We start from the raw sequence: 18513 nt of genomic DNA on the forward strand, positions 1-18513 counted from the left end.
CTGTGTGACGTCACAGTCAGTGGGCGGGGCTTGTGGGGGTGACGTCAGGGGACTCGCCAGGGCTGGAAGCGGCTGCTCGTCGCAGGGACGGACGGACAGAGGAGGCGGCGACACTGGGTCACTGGTACAGCAGCCCCGCCACCATGGACGGTACGGCCGAGCCCTCACTCACTCACTCACTAACGCGGGCGGGTTGGTGGTGGTGGTGGGTGGTGGTCGGACAGACAGACCGCTGTGTCTCCTCCTTCACCCAGGAACCGCTGGAGCCCCGGCCCGCGGACTAGGCCCGGTGCTGGGATACAAGGGCGGACAAGAGTCAGAGGAGGAGTAGGGAGGTGTTTACTTATCCGTCCCAGTTAGAAGAGAGGCCAAGGGAGGTGGCTGCAAGTGCTTCAGGAAGCAGAATATAATAATCACCTAGCATGACGTAAAATGCTGGAGTAACTCAGCCGGTCAGACAGCATCACTTGTACAACAGCCCTCCTTAACGCGGCAGGCTGGCTGGCTGACTGTGCAGATGGGTGGACCGACCGACCGACTGCTGGGTCTCCCCCTTCACCCCAGGGACAAGCCGGAGCCTCGGCCCTCACACAGGGCCCGCTTAGTCTGTTGATGGTGTTCCGCCAGTGCTGGGATGCAGGGATGTATAAGGTCAGGAGTCCAGCTGACGCTTGGAGTACCCCCGCAAGGGTAAGAGGAAGAATAGGGAAGTGTTTCCATCTCAGTCACAGCTAGAGGCGAGGCGAGGGGAGATGGCTGTAAGTGCTTCAGGATTCAAGAAGCAGAAGGTAATAATCGCCGCCTATATTTGTAAAGTTTAGAAAGGAAAAAAAATGGTGATGCTGCTTTACACAAAAGGACATGATGTGCAGGAGTAACTCAGCCGGTCAAACAGCATCTCTGGAGAATATGGATAGGTGACGTTTTGTGTCGGGGCCCGGACCACTGATCCTAAATTGTAAAAATAATGGTGGGGGGTAGGGGTGGGGGGAAGTCAACAACGTTTAAACTGATAGGATAGGGGAAGGGACCCAATGCAAGGAGACCGAGGGCCATAAAAGGAGGACAGAAGCAAAAGGTAGAAGGTAGATTAGAAAAACTAACCTGAAAGCTTTGTGCCTTAATGCGAGGAGCATTTGAAATAAGGTGGATGAATTGAATGTGCAGTTAGAAGTTAAGGAATATGATATAGTTGGAATTGGGGAGACGTGGTTCCAGGGTGACCAAGGCTGGAAGCTAAACATGCAGGGGTATTCGATATTCAGGAAGGATAGACAGAAAGGAAGAGGAGGTTGGTGGCATTGCTGGTTAAAGAGGAGATTAATACAATAGCAAGGAGAGACATTAGCATGGATGCTGTAGAATTGGTATAAGTAGAACTGCAAATTGCCAAGGGCAGAAAACGCTTGTCAGAGTGGTGTACGGACCACCAAACAACAGTAGGGAGGTTGGAGATAGCATCAAGCAGGAAATTGGGTTTGCGTGTAGCAAAGGTACAGTGCTTATCATGGGTGACTCTAATCTACATATATATTGGGCCAACCAAATTGGTAACAGTGCTGAGGAGGAAGATTTCCTGGAATGTATATAGGATGTGTTTTTAAACCAATATGCAGAGGAACCGACTGGAGGGCAGGCCATCCGAGACTGGGTATTGTGTAATGAGGACGGATTAATTAGCGATCTTATTGTCCAACAAGGCCCCTTGGGCAACAGTGACCATAATATGGTGGAATTCTGTATTAAGATGGAGAGTGACATGGTTAATTCAGAGACTAGATTCCTGAACTTGAATAAAGGAGACTTTGAAGGTATGAGACGAGACTTGGCTAGGATAGAATGGCGAATTATACTTAAAGGGTTGACAGTGGAGATCCAATGGTGAAGATTTAACGACCGCATGAATGAACTCCAGAAATTGTTCATCCCTTTCTGACGAAAAAATAAAACTGGGAAGGCGGCTCAAGCGTGGTGGATGAGGGAAATCAAGGATAGTGTTAAACCCAAGTAAAAGGCATATAAATTGGCCAGAAGAAGTGGCAAACCAGAGGACTGGGAGAAATTTAGAACTCAACAGAGAAGGACAAAGGGGTTAATTAAGAGGAGGGGAAAGAGCATGAAAGAAAGCTTGCGGGGAATATAAAAACTGACTGTAAAAGTTTCTTTAAATTTGTAAAAAGGAAAGTGAAGACGAATGTAGTTCCCTTACAGTCGAGACAGGTGAATTTATATTGGGAAACAAGGACACAAATAATCTCCCGGAAATACTAGGGGTCCGAGGATCTAGTGGGAGGGAGGAACTGAAGGGAATCCACAATAGTTAGAAAATGGTGTTTGGTAAAATGTTGGGACTGATGGTTGGGATAAATCCCCAGGGTCTGATGGTTTGCATCCCAGAGTACTCAAGAAGGTGGATGCATCAGAATTGTGGATGCATTGGTGATCATTTTTCAATGTTCTCTTGACTCTGGATCAGTTCCTGTGGACTGGAGGGTAACCAATGTAACTTTTTAAGAAAGGAGGGAGAGAGAAAACGGGGAATTATAGACCAGTTCGCCTTACATCGGTAGTGGGGAAAATGCTGGAGTCGATTATTAAAGATGTGTAGCAGCGCATTTGGAAAGCAGTGACTGGGTCGGTCAAAGTCAGCATGGATTTATTTAGGAAGGGGAAATCATGCTTGACTAATCTTTAGAAATTTTTTGAGGGTGTAACAAGCAGAATTGATAAGGGAGAACCAGTGAATGTGGTGTATCTGGACTTTCATAAAGCCTTTGACAAGGTTCCATACAAGCAGTTATTGTGCAAAATTAAAGCACATGTTATTAGGGGTATTGACAGGGATAGAGAACTGGTTGGCAGACAGGAAGCAAATAGTAGGAACTAACTGGTCATTTTCAGAATTGCAGGCAGTGACTAGTGGGGTGCCGTGAGGCTTGGAGCTGGGACCCCAGTTGTTTACAATATATATGAACAATTTAGACGAGGGAATTATATGTAACATCTATACGTTTGCGGATGACGCAAAGCTGGGTGGCAGTGTGAGCTGCGAGGAGAATGCTATGAGGCTGCAGGGTGACCTGGATAAGTGGGTGAGTGGGCAGATGCATGGCAGGTGCAGTATAATGTGGATAAATGTGAAGTTATCCACTTTGGTGGCAAGAACAGGAAGTTCTTGCCACCAAATTTGAATTTTGTCAGATTAGGAGAAGGGGAGGTGCAACGAGTATTGGGTGTGCTTGTACATCAGTCACTGAAAGTAAGCATTCAGGTACAGCATTGGGTAAAGCCTTCATTGCGAGAGGATTTGAGTTTAGGAGCAAGGAGGTCCTACTGCATTTGTACAGGGCCCTGGTGCGACTGCACCTGGAGTATTGTGTGCAAATTTGGTCTCCTAATTTGAGAAGAACATTATTGCTATTGAGGGGGTGCAGCATGGGTTCACCAGGTTTATTCCCAGGATGGCGGGACTGACATATAATGAAAGAATGGGACGACTTGGCTTGAATTTGCTGGAATTTAGAAGGATGAGAGGTATCTTATAGAAACATATCAAATTCTTAGAGGATTGGACAAGGTAGATGCAGGAAAAATGTTTCAGATGTTGGGGTAGTCCAGAACCAGGGGTAACAGTTTAAGAATAAGGGGTAGGCCATTTAGGACTGAGGTGAGGAAAAACGTTTTCACCCAGAGAGTTGTGAATCTGTGGAATTCTCTGCCACAGAAGGCAGTGGAGGCCAATTCACTGGATGTTTTAAAGAGCGTTAAATTTAGCTCTTAGGACTAGGGCAATCAAGTGACATGGGGAATAAGCCAGCACGGGGTACTGATTTTGGATGATCAGTCAATAGACAATAGGTGCAGGAGTAGGCCATTCAGCCCTTCGAGCCAGCACCACCATTCAATGTGATCATGGCTGATCATCCCCAATCAGTACCCCGTTCCTGCCTTCTCCCCATGTCCCCTGACTCTGCTATTTTTAAGAGCCATACCTAGCTCTCTCTTGAAAGCATCCAGAGAACCTGCCTCCATTGCCCTCTGAGTCAGAGAATTCCACAGACTCGCCACTCTCTGTGAGAAAAAGTGTTTCCTCGTCTACGTTCTAAAAAAGTGTTTCCTCGTCTTCGTTCTAAAAATGTTTCCACAGGGAGTGTTTGAAGTGAATCTGAGTAACGCGCAAATGACGCCCAAGTGGGACAAGCCCTTAACAAACAATCTGCTCGAGGAACTCAGTGGGCCTAGTCTCTGAAGGGGAAAGGAATTGTTGCAATTTCAGAGATGCAGCATAAAAACAGGCCCTTCAGTCCACCGAGTCTATGCAGACCAGCGATCACCTGTACACTAGTTCTATCTTACACACTAGACTAACCAAGCAAATAAAGGTTACTAATAATTATAAGATATAAAATATTACTTCGAATTTTAAATTGCCTTTTTACTGCTCTGTGCAAGGCGCGGCAGTTCCACAGATTTGTTTTTAAGTTGAGCAGGTTTACTTCATTAGGCAGCATCCTGAAATTAACTTGTGCTGCTGTTGCTTTGCATATTTTTGGTTAATTTGAGAAATTAGCCATTTTCTGGTGTCCGCTAACAAAAATTGAGAAATTATGCTCAACCTGGGAACATTGTGAAATTCTGGTTGCCATTTTATTAGAAGGAAATGCAATCAATGGAGAGTGTGCAGAGATGATTTAAAAGGATGAGAGGAGACATGAAGAAAAACCTTTCAAGAAATTATGAAAAAGTTGGGTCTTTTCACCTTGAGGAAAAATTAGGTCTGAGGTGACCTAATAAACTTTTGAATGTTTCGGCTTGTGGGTTGGAGCACGACTGGAACCTATTGACGGGGACAGCCACCAAAAAATTCAATTGAAATTCAAAATGAACTTCTATGGAGCTGGTTTCCACAGGGAGTGATTGAAGTGAATACTGTAGATGCGTTTTGAGAGGCTGCATAATGACTTCAGTGAAAGGGAAGAAAGGCTCATGTGCACCATAAGTTGAGCAACATGGATTGGTTTTCTTGATTGCGCTATTTTTGTGTGGCGTAATGAAAGTAATCAAGAACTTGTCAGACACCACCAAATATGTAATTGGAAGCTTCACGCAATATATACCCACAATTGCACCTTTTATGAATTTTTCATTGCAAGAAAATTTGCTGCTTGTTACAAAGACCGTATTAACCCTGTATTTTCTCAACAACAAAGATTTATAGTTGGTATAACTTGTCTTGAAGCAGCCTCGTTCTAGTTAGCTGTTGAAAGGGCTGGGTTTTACAATCTTGAGATTCAAGGATGGTAATGAAAATAACAAATGTATTTGTTTTATACTTTTAAAGCAGCTCATGATAGAAATGTGAATAGAGGAATGTGGTGTGGTTAGACAACCTCAAATCCTAAAATTGTAAGTGTCAATAACTTGTGATCATTCTTTTTATTGCAGATACTTTGTTTCAGTTACGGGTAAGTACTAAATATCAATTTTTCCCCACTTTAATATTTGCTTCTTGTTCCATTTAACCATCTTTTATCTTACATTGTCATATTTTCTGCATTTTTTTAACCTTTACTTCCTGTTAGCCTATTGCATACTTTGGTGCTTTCCATTCTTCCCCCTTTCCGTGCTTTAGTTTAGTTTTGAGATTCAGCGCGGAAACAGGCCCTTCGGCCCAATGGGTCCCGCCAACCAGCGATCCCTGCGTATTAACACTATCCTACACCCACTAAGGCCAATTTTTTACATTTACCAAGCCAATTAACCTACAAACATGTACGTCTTTGGAGTGTGGGAGGAAACCAAAGATCTTGGAGAAAACCGACGCAGGTCACGGGGAGCACATACAAACTCCGTACTGCACCCATAGTCGGGATCGAACCCGGGTCTCCGGCGCTCCATTCGCTGTAAGGCAGCAACTCTACTGCTGTGCCACCGTGACCGCACTAGTGCTTGCTTAAAACCTATCTTGCTCTCACTCGCATGACTTTAGGATTACTCATAATTGCCAACAAATGTATCTTATTTTCAGGCTTAAGTTTGGTTACTGCAAGCATATTAATAACATGGGTTGGTCATCTTCACCCTTCATTTTGTGCTATTCCTCTACTAACAGATTGCCTATCTTCCATTATTATATAAATATACTGCAGTCCAATTAGCCTTCTCCAGTACCTGTAACCATTTAATTCAGCTTAGTTTTTGTTTACAAATTATTTCACCTTCTCACCACACCTCACCTCTGCTGACTGGACTGCACCAAAATCTATTTTCCATCCCTGATGTCCAATGCACTGTTTTCTTTGCCTGTAGCACAAATTAGCTCTACTCTGCCCTTAAATCATTTGACACTGCTGCTTATTTTCCCAACTTTTGATTTGGCTCTTAGTCTGTTTTCAAGAGTAGTGACAATTATCTTCAATTCTTCTTTGACTCGGATAGCAACACATTAGTTGTTTGTTTCAAGTTAGTAGGCTAAAGCTTCACTTCAGATCTGTGTACATATCATACATTTGGCTGGATTGAGCAATTACTACATTAGTATGACAGGGTTCATACTATTCTGGGATTTTAGTCATTTTTAGTCAAGGTCCGTTTTAGCTTGCATAAACCTTTTTAGTTTATGGTGCTATCATTTTTTTGTTGCATTAAAATCTAATGCTGTCTTGTGAAATAATAGTTCATAAATTTAAAGAGCAGAATTAGGCCATTCGACCCATCAAGTCTACTCCGCCATTCAATCATGGCTAATCTATCTTTCCCTCTCAAATCCCTTTTTCCTGCCTTCTCCCTATAACCTCTGACACCCTTACTGATCAAGAATCTGTCAATCCCCGCCTTGAAAATATCCATTGACTTAGCCTCCACAGCCATGTTGCAATGAATTCCACAGATTCACCACACTGACAAAATAAATTCCTTTCTAAAGTTTTGTCCTTTTATTCTGAGGCCATGGCCTCTGGACCTAGACTCTCCCACTAGTGGAAACATCCTCTCCACATCCATTCTCTCCAGGCTTTTCCTTATTCATTGTGACAATTAGGTCCCCCTCATCATCCTTAACTCAAGCGAGTACAAACCCAGTGCCATCAAAAGCCAATCATATGTTAACCTAATCATTCCTGGGATCATTCTCATAAACCTCCTCTGGGCTCCTGTCTACATCCTTCCTTGGATATGGGACCTAGAATTGCTCTCAATACGCCAAATGCATTTTGACCAGTGCGTTATAAAGCCTCAGCAATACATCCCAGTTTTATATGACTGGACTTGGTGTATATCTGTGTTAAGCTGTTATGCAGCCTGCTGATTGTGTTTCCAAGATATTGCTGCTTTGTCTTCATGTTGGTTGATCATGCAAGATTTAGGAACTAAATATTTATCTGTATTATTGATAATTGGGGTAACTGTGAATCAATTGGCCCAAGGATGCACTGAGAAGAGAATTAAAAGATTTAGAGAACACAATGTGTGTTACGTGTTGTGGCTGTATCAGTTCAAGCTAAAATGTAATAAATTATCTACAGATGCTGGTTTATACTAAAGATAGACACAGAATGCCGGAGTAACTTAGTGATTCACTGAGTTACTCCAGCATTTTGTGCCATCAGTTCAAACCTTTTTTTTTTGTTATAAACCTGATCTTCTGTGCTGTCCGATATCTAACGCTACATATCAGATTGTTGTGGTCTATGCATTGGAAGATTTTAGATTAAAAATTTTCAAACACTACTTGTAAAATTTAGGTTAACAAGGCAATACTGAGATTGTACTGAGTCTGGAGGTGCCAAACTCTGCAGTGAAATGATTAACAGCTGTCCAATCTGTAATCTCAAGTGCCAGCAATCCATTGGCTTGATCCACTGGCAGGCCTTTGGTGTCTGAAAGCAAGTTGTAAACTTTTCATCAGTTTTGAAATTGACTTCCAATTACCAAAATGAGAAGCAAAATTAACAATTAATAATAATAATAATATCTTTTATTGTCATAATTCCTAATAGAATACTTGCTGGCTTTGTGAGAAAACGTACCACATGGTACACAAAAATATTTCAGTTTCCAAAAGCAATGACTGGTTTAGCTGAATAATCCGATCCTAAACACTAATTTAAAAAAAATGAGTGACTGTAAGGTTCATGTGTGTAGGGGGAAAACTAAGAAGGAGCTTCTCATTTTTATGTTTATCCTGCAGACTTTAAGTCTTTAGAGAGAAAGAATGACACAGGCATATCGGCGACCAGTGATCACCCGGCACACTAGCACCATCCTACACATTAGGGACAATTTACAATTTTTTCCCCCAAAGCCAATTAACCTACAAGCCCGTACATCTTTGGAGTGTGGGGAAAAAACCGGAGCACCCGTAGAAAACCCACGCGGTCGCAGGGAGAATGTACAATCTCCATGCAGACCGCACTCATAATCAGGATTGAACTCGGCTCACTGGCACTGCAAGGCAGCACCTCTACCTCTGCGTCACTGTGCCACCCCAAATCCTTCCAATACACTCTACCACAAATGCTGCATCTACATAATCAACTATATATACACCATTAATAGCTAATTCACTCATTTAGCTGGATCACGAAATTTCAAATCATAGCATCTGCTACCGACATCTATGGTGCCACGCCAAAAGGTTGTCAAGTCAGAATTATTGTGAAGTGAGAATTATTCACAGGGAAAGGACAAGAGTTTGAAATTAATGTTTGCTGTGCATTGCAGGGTGTAGCTTGAATTTCTTAACATCCTTTACAGTTTACGTCAAAGCAACTGGAGCGATTGGCAAAAAAGGCTGAAAAGGACTCAAAATCTGAACAAGCAAAAGTGAAAAAGGTGTGCACTCGTTTAATATATTTGTTTCATTGAAGTTCCCCAAATAAAACTAAGTACGTTCTTAAGAGATAATTGTTTGTATGCAACAAATGGGATAATCTTAACCTGGATAATATTTGCCGCCATTTGTTTCATCTTTTGTTGATTCAGTTCTGTACTTGTTTAGAGGCAAGATAGAATTGGTAAACATAATAAGTTAATATTGGAAATATTCAAATATTTTTCAATATATGATTTAAGGATTAACGGCAGTTACATGGCATTTAATAATATGAGTGTGATAGGCTCTGGAATGATAGCTAAAGTTGACCTATGCATTTTTGTTCTTGCCCCTTTATTATTTAGTCATTTATATTAGGTTTATAATATGATGTACATTAGTAAGTCTACCCATTTAACATGTATTTCCAATGAAATATTGGACAGCTAACCTCCTTCCTGCTTTTTACAAGGCTCTTCAACAAAAAAACATTGAAGGAGCAAAGATCTATGCAGAAAATGCAATCAGAAAGAAGAATGAAGGTCTGAACTGGCTACGGACAGCTTCCCGAATTGATGCAGTGGCATCGAAAGTACAGACAGCAGTTACAATGAAAGGGGTATGGAATCGTTGCCTGTGACCTGGCTTTCTAATGGAATGCATTACCTTCCTCCACATAATCACTTTGATATTACGAAACATACACTAGTTAGAAATATACAAATTGTACACTTGGGACAGAGCACTTACAGCAAAAATAGATACAAAATGCTGGAGTAGCTCAGCGGGACAGGCAGCATCTCTGGAGCGAAGGAATGGGTGACGTTTCGGGTCGATGTCAGGGGAGTGGGCAGGACAGAGTTAGAATGTAGTCGGACACAGTAAGACCGGTGGGAGAACTGGGAAGGAGGAGGGGATGGAGAGAGAGGGAAAGCAAGGGTTATTTGAAGTCAGAGGTCAATGTTCATACCGCTGGGGTGTAAGCCCCCCAAGGGAAATATGAGATGCTGTTCCTCCAATTTGCTCTGACAATGGAGGAGGCCCAGGACAGAAAGGTCAGAATGGGAGGGGGAGTTAAAGTGCTGAGAAAGCGGGAGATCATGTAGGTCAAGGCGGACTGAGTGGAGGTGTTCAGCTAATCGATCGCTGAGCCTGCGCTTGGTCTCGCCGATGTACATAAGTTGACACATGGAACAGCGGAGATACAGTAGATGAGGTTGAAGGAGGTGCAAGTAAACCTCTGCCTCACCTGAAAAGACTTTCGGACTCCTTGGATGGTGTCGAGAGGGGAGGTAAAGGGACAGGTGTTGCATCTCCTACGGTTGCAGAGGAAAGTACCTGGGGAGAGGGTGTATTTAAGAAGGAACTGCAGATGCTGTAAAACCGAAGGTAGACAAAAATGCTGGAGAAACTCAGAAGGTCTGAAGAATGGTCTCGACCCGAAACGTCGCCCATTTCCTTTGCTCCATAGATGCTGCCTCACCCGCTGAGTTTCTCCAGCATTTTTATCTACCTGGGGAGAGGGTGGTTTGGTTGGGAAGGGACGAGTTGACCAGGGAGCACTTAAAGCAGTTGCTGCACCTGCATTGTGTACTTCAATGCTATTATACCAACCTTAAATTGTTGTTAGGGGTGTTCCTTAGTACAATGCGATTTGCTTGTGATGCTTGGAAATAAATGAATGGCGCTTCCTATCCAATGAACAATTCTCCTTGGTTTTACCTCTTGTAATACCAGAAAGGAGCATTTCACAAGGTGAATGCTAAAGTTTTAGTGAAGTGAAGGCCCATATGGTAGAAAGGAACCACTGGATATATGGAGAAAATATATATGGAACAAAATGATGGCACTGCATTCATTGTCACTGTCAGGCTTGGTTTTGTAGACCTATGTAACAAGAAACTAGTTTAGATTTAATTTGGGGTATAAATACATATAAAACAGTAGAGGCCACGCTGTCCCTTGAGCCTGTTCTGTTATTCAATACAAATTTGGCCAATCTGTTTTTAGTCTTAACTCTGTAACCTTCTCTATTTAATCCCCATGATGTTTGATTTCTCCATAGCGCAGAAAGTGATTACGTGAACCTATTTATTTTTGATATTTCGATACTTTTGATATTCTGCAAAATCGGTCAATGTATTAAAAAATAGTTAGCTCGTACATATCAACTTTCCATTGCCTAAGGAGTGTGGAATTGAGATAACAACAAAATAGTGGATTGCTGTGATAAAACTCTGCAAACTACAAGATAGATTTAAGTTTATTATTGTCTGATTAGGATATGTATGTTTTCCTTAGAGTAGGGAAGGTGAAGAGGTGACCTACCTGAGGTATACAAACTTGTGAAGGGCACAAGTTGGATAGTGAGAAAGCTTTCTCCTTAGCAGAGAGGTCAATGGTGAGAGGGCATAGTTTTAGTGCAAGGGATAAAGGGTATTTAGCGGTATTAGAGGAAGATTGATTTTTAATCCAGAGGTTGGTTGAAATCTGGTACTCATCGCCCATGGACATTTGGGGATAGATCCGATTCTATCTGATGCAGCATTCCAAGAGTAAAGCGGGTTCTGCATACATAGAGTGAACTTTTGTCAGTGGAGAAAAAAATCAAGTTTACCAGTAGGTCTTCCAGGCTCTAGTTTTGCTTTTATCTGTTAAAGTGGAAACACTCAAGCCCTACTAATTCTAATTCAGCAACAATTATTTACTTATTGCTGAATCATTATGTTTGGAGCTTGATTGTGCACTCCAAGAGAGCAGGAAGAGTCTCTGTGTAACTTCGCACTTGTCTCTTGACCAGCAATATTCATTTTTGTGGCTGACCAATATTAAAATATTTTTCCTGTATCTAGGTTACAAAGAGCATGGCACGTGTTACACAAGGACTGGAGAAGGCTCTGAAATCAATGGATTTACAAAAAATCTCTGCTGTGATGGACAAATTTGAACAACAAGTCCAAAATTTAGATGTACACACTTCAGTAAGTACTACAAAACATTTTTACAGAGCTGAAGACTGGAGCAAAATCTGTGTAGATCTTATGGACATGAATTATATGTTTCATGAATGATATTGTTCCTTAGAATATTTACTTTCCTTGTTTCTCTGATTATGAACCTTGAAACCGACTTTCAAGATTATGTTAATGTTATTTATTTGTTATTACAAATTCACTGAGACCTTTAAATTTTTTTAGGTGATGGACGACTCTATGAGTTCCGCAATGACATTAACCACCCCTCAGGAACAGGTTGACAGCCTCATTTTCCAGATTGCTGAGGAGAACGGTTTGGAGGTCATGGATCAACTTAACCAACTTCCAGCAGGCGCAGCATCCCTTGGCGAGTCCTCGGTACGGGAACATGATAAGGAGGACCTTCTTTCCAGAAGGTGGGTGTGCGAGGGCACTTAATATCTGAAATAATTGTACTGCAATACTGATATATCTTGCCAACAATCTTATTGTTCTGGCTGCAGCAGGTCATTCAACTGAAACTATCTGCAAAACTGAGCTCGTTTTCTTGGCACTGGTATATTATATCAAATAAGCATGTTGCAGCTGACATTTGCCTTATTCATTTAATAATATTGTGGTATTCCTTGTCATTAGAACACTGCATAACAAGATTTTTCATTTACTGCAACACCGATTGCTAAAGTTCCATCTTCTAGCCACTGAGGGGCTGACAATGTAACAAGAAACTAGTTTAGATTTAATTTGGGGTATAAATGCATATAAAACAGTAGAGGGGCTGACAATTCCTTTTTGTTCCCCCATATTCCTCTCTAAATCATTTTATTAAAGGTGGTGATTGTATAATGGTGAAGCTCTATGTGGTATTGTAAGTGTTGTAGAACTGAGTCCCAGGGTTGCAGGTATATAGTTCCCTGAAAGTGGAGAGATGAGACTTTTGTGAAGAAGGCATTTGGTATGGTTGCCTTCATTGGTCAGGGCTTTGAACATATTACCAGGACCGGAGGGCTTGAGTTGTAAGGAGAGGCTGGAATTTTCCCCCCTAGAGCAGGTGTGTCAAACTCATTTTAGGTCACGGGCCGGAATCGGTAAAATGTGACCACGCGGGCCGGATCAGTTGTGCATGCCTGAACGCACGTGCGCGTGCTCCCACAGCTTTCGTTGCCTGTTTTTGTTTTGTTTTTTTCCCAAAATCGTCCCGCGGGCTGGATTGGACCCCTTCACGGGTCGGTAGTTTGACACCCCTGGCCTGGAGCATAGGAAGTTGAGGGATGACCATATAGAGATGGATGGTTACAATCCTTTTCCGAGGGGGGTCTAAAATTAATTTGATTTAAGTTGAGAGGGAAAAGATTTAAACCCGATCTTGACCCGAGGACAATCTTGTCACGCAGAGGGTGATGGTACATGGAACGAGCTACCAGTGGAAGCTGTAGGGGCAGGTGCAGTAACACTGTTCAAAAGACATTTGGACGGACATGAATAGAACATGGAAAGAAAAGATTTAGACAATCTGCTAAAGCAGGTTAGCTCAGATCTGAGTTGGGCCGAAGGGCCTGTTTCCATGCTGTATGATGCTAAGCAGTTTATGCTGCTGCCTTGTAGCTGCAGTGACCCGGGGTTAATCATCACCTTGGTGGTAGTCTGTATGGTGTTAACACACATATGACTATGACTGTGTGGATTTCTCCCTTTTCCCAAAGACATACTGGTGGATATTGTAAGCTACATTTTTGATTAGTTAAGTGGCAAAAGTTGATGGGCATCTGCGAGAAAGTAAGTTGCTGGGGTGCATGAAAATAAGTGTGGGGATGATGAGTGGTGGAATTTCTGTGTTTGAAGCCAGCATACACCCAATGGCAATGTGAGAGGAAAGTAATCTTAGTTGATGAAATTTCTGTTCTGCCTTATCCTTGCTTTGGTCTGCTGTGGATCATCTCTATTCCACGCCCACTGTTCTTGCTCTCGTCAGGCTGCTGTCACACTTTACATTTATTGTCGTCTGGTATTCCACTCAAATGACCACATTCTTATTGTAAATAGTGCACATCCCCAGAATTGATTACCATGTCCACTTCTTGTCACTATCTGAAGTACAAGTTTCTTGCATTCTTATCGGTCTTTTAAAAATAAATAGAATTCACGTGATTCCTCGATTAGCTTATGGGCATGATTAGCTCCTCAATTAAGGAAATATAATTTGGAATCACAAATGATGCACTTTATCTTTAAAATCCCTCTCAAGAAAAGAAATGCCTTGTCGGCTTAAATGAATGACCCCCCCCCCCAGTTATGAACAGTGACATGTTTTCTTGGGTTCTCCCACAAGTCATCATCCTTTTCGCATCCACCCTGTCAACACCCCTTAATTTTATATGTTTCAATCAAGTTTCTTCACAGTTTGAAACACCAGCAGATATATTTCCAGCCTCTGCAACTTTTCCTTTATTGTAACTAACATATTCCAGGTATTAGTGCAGTGAACCTTTTCTGATCTGTTTCCCACACATTAACATCCTTCCTTTGGTAAGAAGACCAAAACCGTATACAAACCTCCAGATGTGATGTCTCCAAATCCTCCTAGAACTGAAGTATAGCCTTTTGCATTTGGCTCTCTTAGGAATGCGAACAGAATGTTATTGTTTATTACTATGCCTGTGCTAGCATTAGCCATGTGCATAGGTAATCAGTTTTAGTTGCATTGGCTTATTCTTCAAATTTTAAGTACATTTATGTGATTTTGCAAATAAAATGCAGCTTTGACGTGTTGACCCGAGGAATGAGTTGAAAGCTGTTGTTGAGAAGTAATTGAATTAGTTGGCCCACCCTCCACTCTATCTCAATGCATTTCATGCTTGAAAATAATTCATATCATTGAGAAGCTTTTTCCACTGACTGAGAAAATTCAGTGACAAAATCATAGACCTGTTATTCAGCAAAGTAGGTAATTCTGCCCTCTTAAAAGTAGAATGATGGCGTGTTTAGCTTTAAATATGAGACCAATGCATTTTGCTCACTGGCTTTAAAGAAAATAGAAGCAAGGCAGGTCAATTAAATTACAATCCACTCAGTGGGTCCAACACATTGACCAGTACCTTGTTTGTATCTCTCCTTTGCCTGCCAACTCAAGTGTCTGTTAAAAATGCCTCTTGAATGTTACTATCATATCTGCTTTTGCCACCAACCTCTCTCCCCACCCTCCCCTCTCCCCCACCAGGTGCCTACCACTCTGAATTAAAAACAAACTCCTCGATAAAATCTCCTTTAAACTTTCTCCCTCTTATCCTAAAGTTTTGCCCTCCGATATTAGACAGATCCAGTCTGGGGAGAAAAAAAGGTCTATCTCCGCCCTGCATAATTTTGTACATTTTTTATCAGATTGCCCCTCGGCCTCCAATGTTCCAGGGGAAAAAATCCAAACTTGTCGTTATGATTGAAAGACACACAGTGCTGGAGTAACTCAGCGGGTCAGGCAGCATCTCCGGCCTGACCTGCTGAGTTACTCTAGCACTTTGTCTTTCTTTGGTAGAAACCAGCATTTGCAGTTCCTTGTTATTACGTTATGTCCATATCATTAATACTCTGATCCAGGTGACACCCTGGTGAACCTCTTCTGCACCATCTCCAAAGCCTCCATATCTTTCTTATACTGTACTGTTTAAATGTTCGCTGAAATGATTACTGCACCACACCTACCTTCACTGTTAAAAATGGGTTTGTGGAAGATTTTTATTTGTAGTTAGCTGTATTTTTTGGCTTTCTTTATAAAAACCTGAACTGCTATGTGAATAAATGATTTTAATATTTACTGTTCTGTGTTTTTTCATTCTTTTTCAGATTGGCTGCTTTGAGGAATTGAAGACAGGATTGCCATGTAATCCTAAAAGACAGTGTGTAATCCTCCAGTACCTTTTTCACACGGTGCCAATGACACTAAACTGTGCAGAGTGTATAATGCCCCAAAACCCAGTGTCATTAACTAGATGGATAGGCTACTTTCACATTTAAACCTGGAGAGAGCCTGATCTGACTTGAAAATAATTTGTTCATTAAAGTGTGCGGTTTTAAAAGAGATAGGGACATCAAAGTTAACATTGCCATTAATAAAATGATTTTTTTGAGCAGGCACAACCCCATGCGTCTACATCAATATGATGTACATATGTAAATAATTCAGGTGTGCTTCGGATCCGCAGGGAATATACCATAATCACTTGTAGTCTCATCTCTGAGACCAGCTCGACTTGAATATTGCTAAGACCACATTTTCAAAATGCTCAGAACCAGTGACCATATTTTTTCTGAAATGCTGGACGAACTTAATTCTGCAGATTATTGATTTGTGGAATTTTGCAAACAAAAGAAAACATTAAATATCCAAGGATGTAAATCTGCTCAAAATATATCAGTGAATATGTCCTGCAGGATATGTGTAGCCTTGCTGTTAACTGTCACTCTCCAGTAAAATATGATGGCATCTTCTGTGCATGAGCTAGAGGCTCCAAACAAGAGGTGATGGATTCTGCTTGTCTGTTCTATATTGTAGTAAGTGGGGCTTTGGGCTTTTCTGGAAAGGCATGGTTTTGACTGATGTGTTTTATACGTCCATAAAACTTGAGACTGCTGATAGTTTTACAGTTGCTCTTGCAATCTCTAATATTATTTAAAGTCATTTATTATCTAGTAACAGCAATTGGTCAGTTAACAATCAAGAAAACTAATGCTAGCAGCTATCACTTTGAGCAAAATTTTGATTTTATTTAAGTGCCACTTAATACAAGAGATTGCAGATACTGGAATCTTGAGCCAAAAACAGTGCTGGAAGAACTCGGCAGACCAGGCACTTTTTTTTCTGCTTAATACCTGCTCTGTTTTTGCTTAATGTTTCCTGCGTTAATTTTCTTAATATTAGTCATGCATACTGATTGCAGTTCGTCTAGAATGTTTATCTGAAGTAGCTGAAATCTCTGGAGGAAAATAACATTGTGTTCGGTGTAAATGACTTGCAGAGACGTATAAATTGTAATCTGAATATGTGCATTTTAGTCTTGAAGGGACTAAATTATTCAAATGGATAAGGGTTTAAAAAAAAGTGATGTTAAAAATCACAATGCCTTTCTTCGGGTGTCCAAGAATAGCTATAGAGTGACTTTTTGTAAAGCTTTTGGAAATTATCCTTCACAGATTTAAATATTATGGAAAACTTAATGTCGTATTGGAAATATGCAAGTTATCCTCTCTTGCGTACTCTTATATTGTGTCATTAAAATGCCTCTCCCCTCTGTGCAAAATCTTGTGAGAAATGCCTTGGGATTCGATAACCGTTGTGCAGCAGTGAATTTGCTAATCTATACTATTTAAAAGGTGCCCTAAATTCATTCAGATGTGCCCAGTGTCTGTTTATTTAGAATCTAATCACATTTCAATACCACCAAATCAGTTTCAATGTTGAAAATCAATGGTCTACATTTTTAGGACAAATTTTACGAATGCAGCATGTTGTACATGTTCAGAAATTAAGATTTAGTCACAGATCTCGTCCAAAACCAGTTGTAGTTTTGCTGAGCTGCATTTTTTAATTAATTATAATTAAATTGTTAAAAATAATAAGGAAATCGACTCTGCCTTATCAACTAACCTTTTGAAAAGCATCACCTTTGAATGGCCAAACTGTTCCAGTCACGCTTTGATTTTCCTGTCATTTTAACGGAAATGTAATATTGCCTTTGAATTAATTTGTTGCAATCCAGTCCCAGTAATGCCTGTATGATTAAGGATGTAAACTAGAACAGTGTGAAATTGTGCCTGCTCCATGAAGCTTATTTCTTCCTCAACAGCATGTGCATCTGAAAGGCCTAAATATGGGAAGTGCTTTAAAAATATTTCTCCTGTGGTTCACTCTTGTACTTTTAATTATCAAAATGGTAAAATGCATTTGTTTGTGCTTTAGACACTTCCAAACATTTGAAGTGTCGGTTTCATTTTAATTAATACTCATTTAAAATAAATGTATTCTGTTGGTGTATAGAATGGTTGAGTGTAATATATTGGTTGGTTAAGGCTCTTATCTTTTTTGTGATGGATTATTTTGATTAATGTGGAAGGTGACATTTGAAATTTTGCTTCTAATGTTTATATTTTGAAATAAAGAATTGAAATTCTATTGCCTAGTTTTTAATCAGTGTGGGAAGAATGAATATTAACAGCATCTGCCACAAGAGGGCGCATGTGTGTCAGATTTAACTGGTCATTGAGCATGCAAACCCTTGTAATTGCATTGACAAAAGTTCACAAGTTACAGGAGTAGAATTAGGCCATTTGCCCATTGTGTCTACTCTGCCATTCAATCATGGCTGATCTCTGCCTCCTAATCCAATTTTCCTGCTTTATCCCCATAACACTTTAATGAAGAATTTGTCTATCTCTGCCTTAAAAAATATCCACTGACATGACCTCCACAGCCCTCTGCAGCAATAAGTTCCACAGATTAACAACCCTCTGACTCGAGGAGCAGAAATCCTGGGGGCGGATGGGGGACACGTGTCCCCCACCCCCCTCTTTGAGAGGTGGGGGACAATCCCCCCCATGTTTTGTAATCCGGATTTTATCAGCCGCTTTCTAAGGGCTGAATCGGCCTATTCGTGAGGCCTTTCAGCGCCTGGCGTGGCTTAAAATCAAACTGCTGCATCGAGGCCACCAAGAAATTGCCTGCTGCATATTTTGATA

General features: G+C 41.1%; 1 protein-coding gene across 1 annotated transcript; it reads left to right on the forward strand.

Annotated features, from left to right (window-relative positions):
- Positions 1 to 12: 12 nt before the first annotated feature.
- On the forward strand, positions 13 to 17950 carry chmp1a (charged multivesicular body protein 1A). Its single transcript, XM_033035760.1, has 7 exons — positions 13 to 150; positions 5446 to 5465; positions 8755 to 8832; positions 9285 to 9431; positions 11665 to 11793; positions 12010 to 12203; positions 15625 to 17950. The coding sequence occupies exons 1-7, from the start codon at positions 144 to 146 to the stop codon at positions 15644 to 15646; spliced, it is 597 nt and encodes a 198-aa protein (XP_032891651.1). The 5' UTR covers positions 13 to 143; the 3' UTR covers positions 15647 to 17950.
- Positions 17951 to 18513: the final 563 nt, after the last annotated feature.

This window comes from Amblyraja radiata, chromosome 17 (assembly GCF_010909765.2).
Source record: "Amblyraja radiata isolate CabotCenter1 chromosome 17, sAmbRad1.1.pri, whole genome shotgun sequence".
Taxonomy (NCBI): domain Eukaryota; kingdom Metazoa; phylum Chordata; class Chondrichthyes; order Rajiformes; family Rajidae; genus Amblyraja; species Amblyraja radiata.

What these genes read in the sequence shown, in the direction of transcription:
- chmp1a (XM_033035760.1), top strand. An exon ending in CAGCAGTTACAATGAAAGGG is followed by an intron (nt 9,432 to 11,664) that starts GTATGGAATCGT and finishes TCCTGTATCTAG; the next exon opens with GTTACAAAGAGCATGGCACG. An exon ending in GAGGACCTTCTTTCCAGAAG is followed by an intron (nt 12,204 to 15,624) that starts GTGGGTGTGCGA and finishes ATTCTTTTTCAG; the next exon opens with ATTGGCTGCTTTGAGGAATT.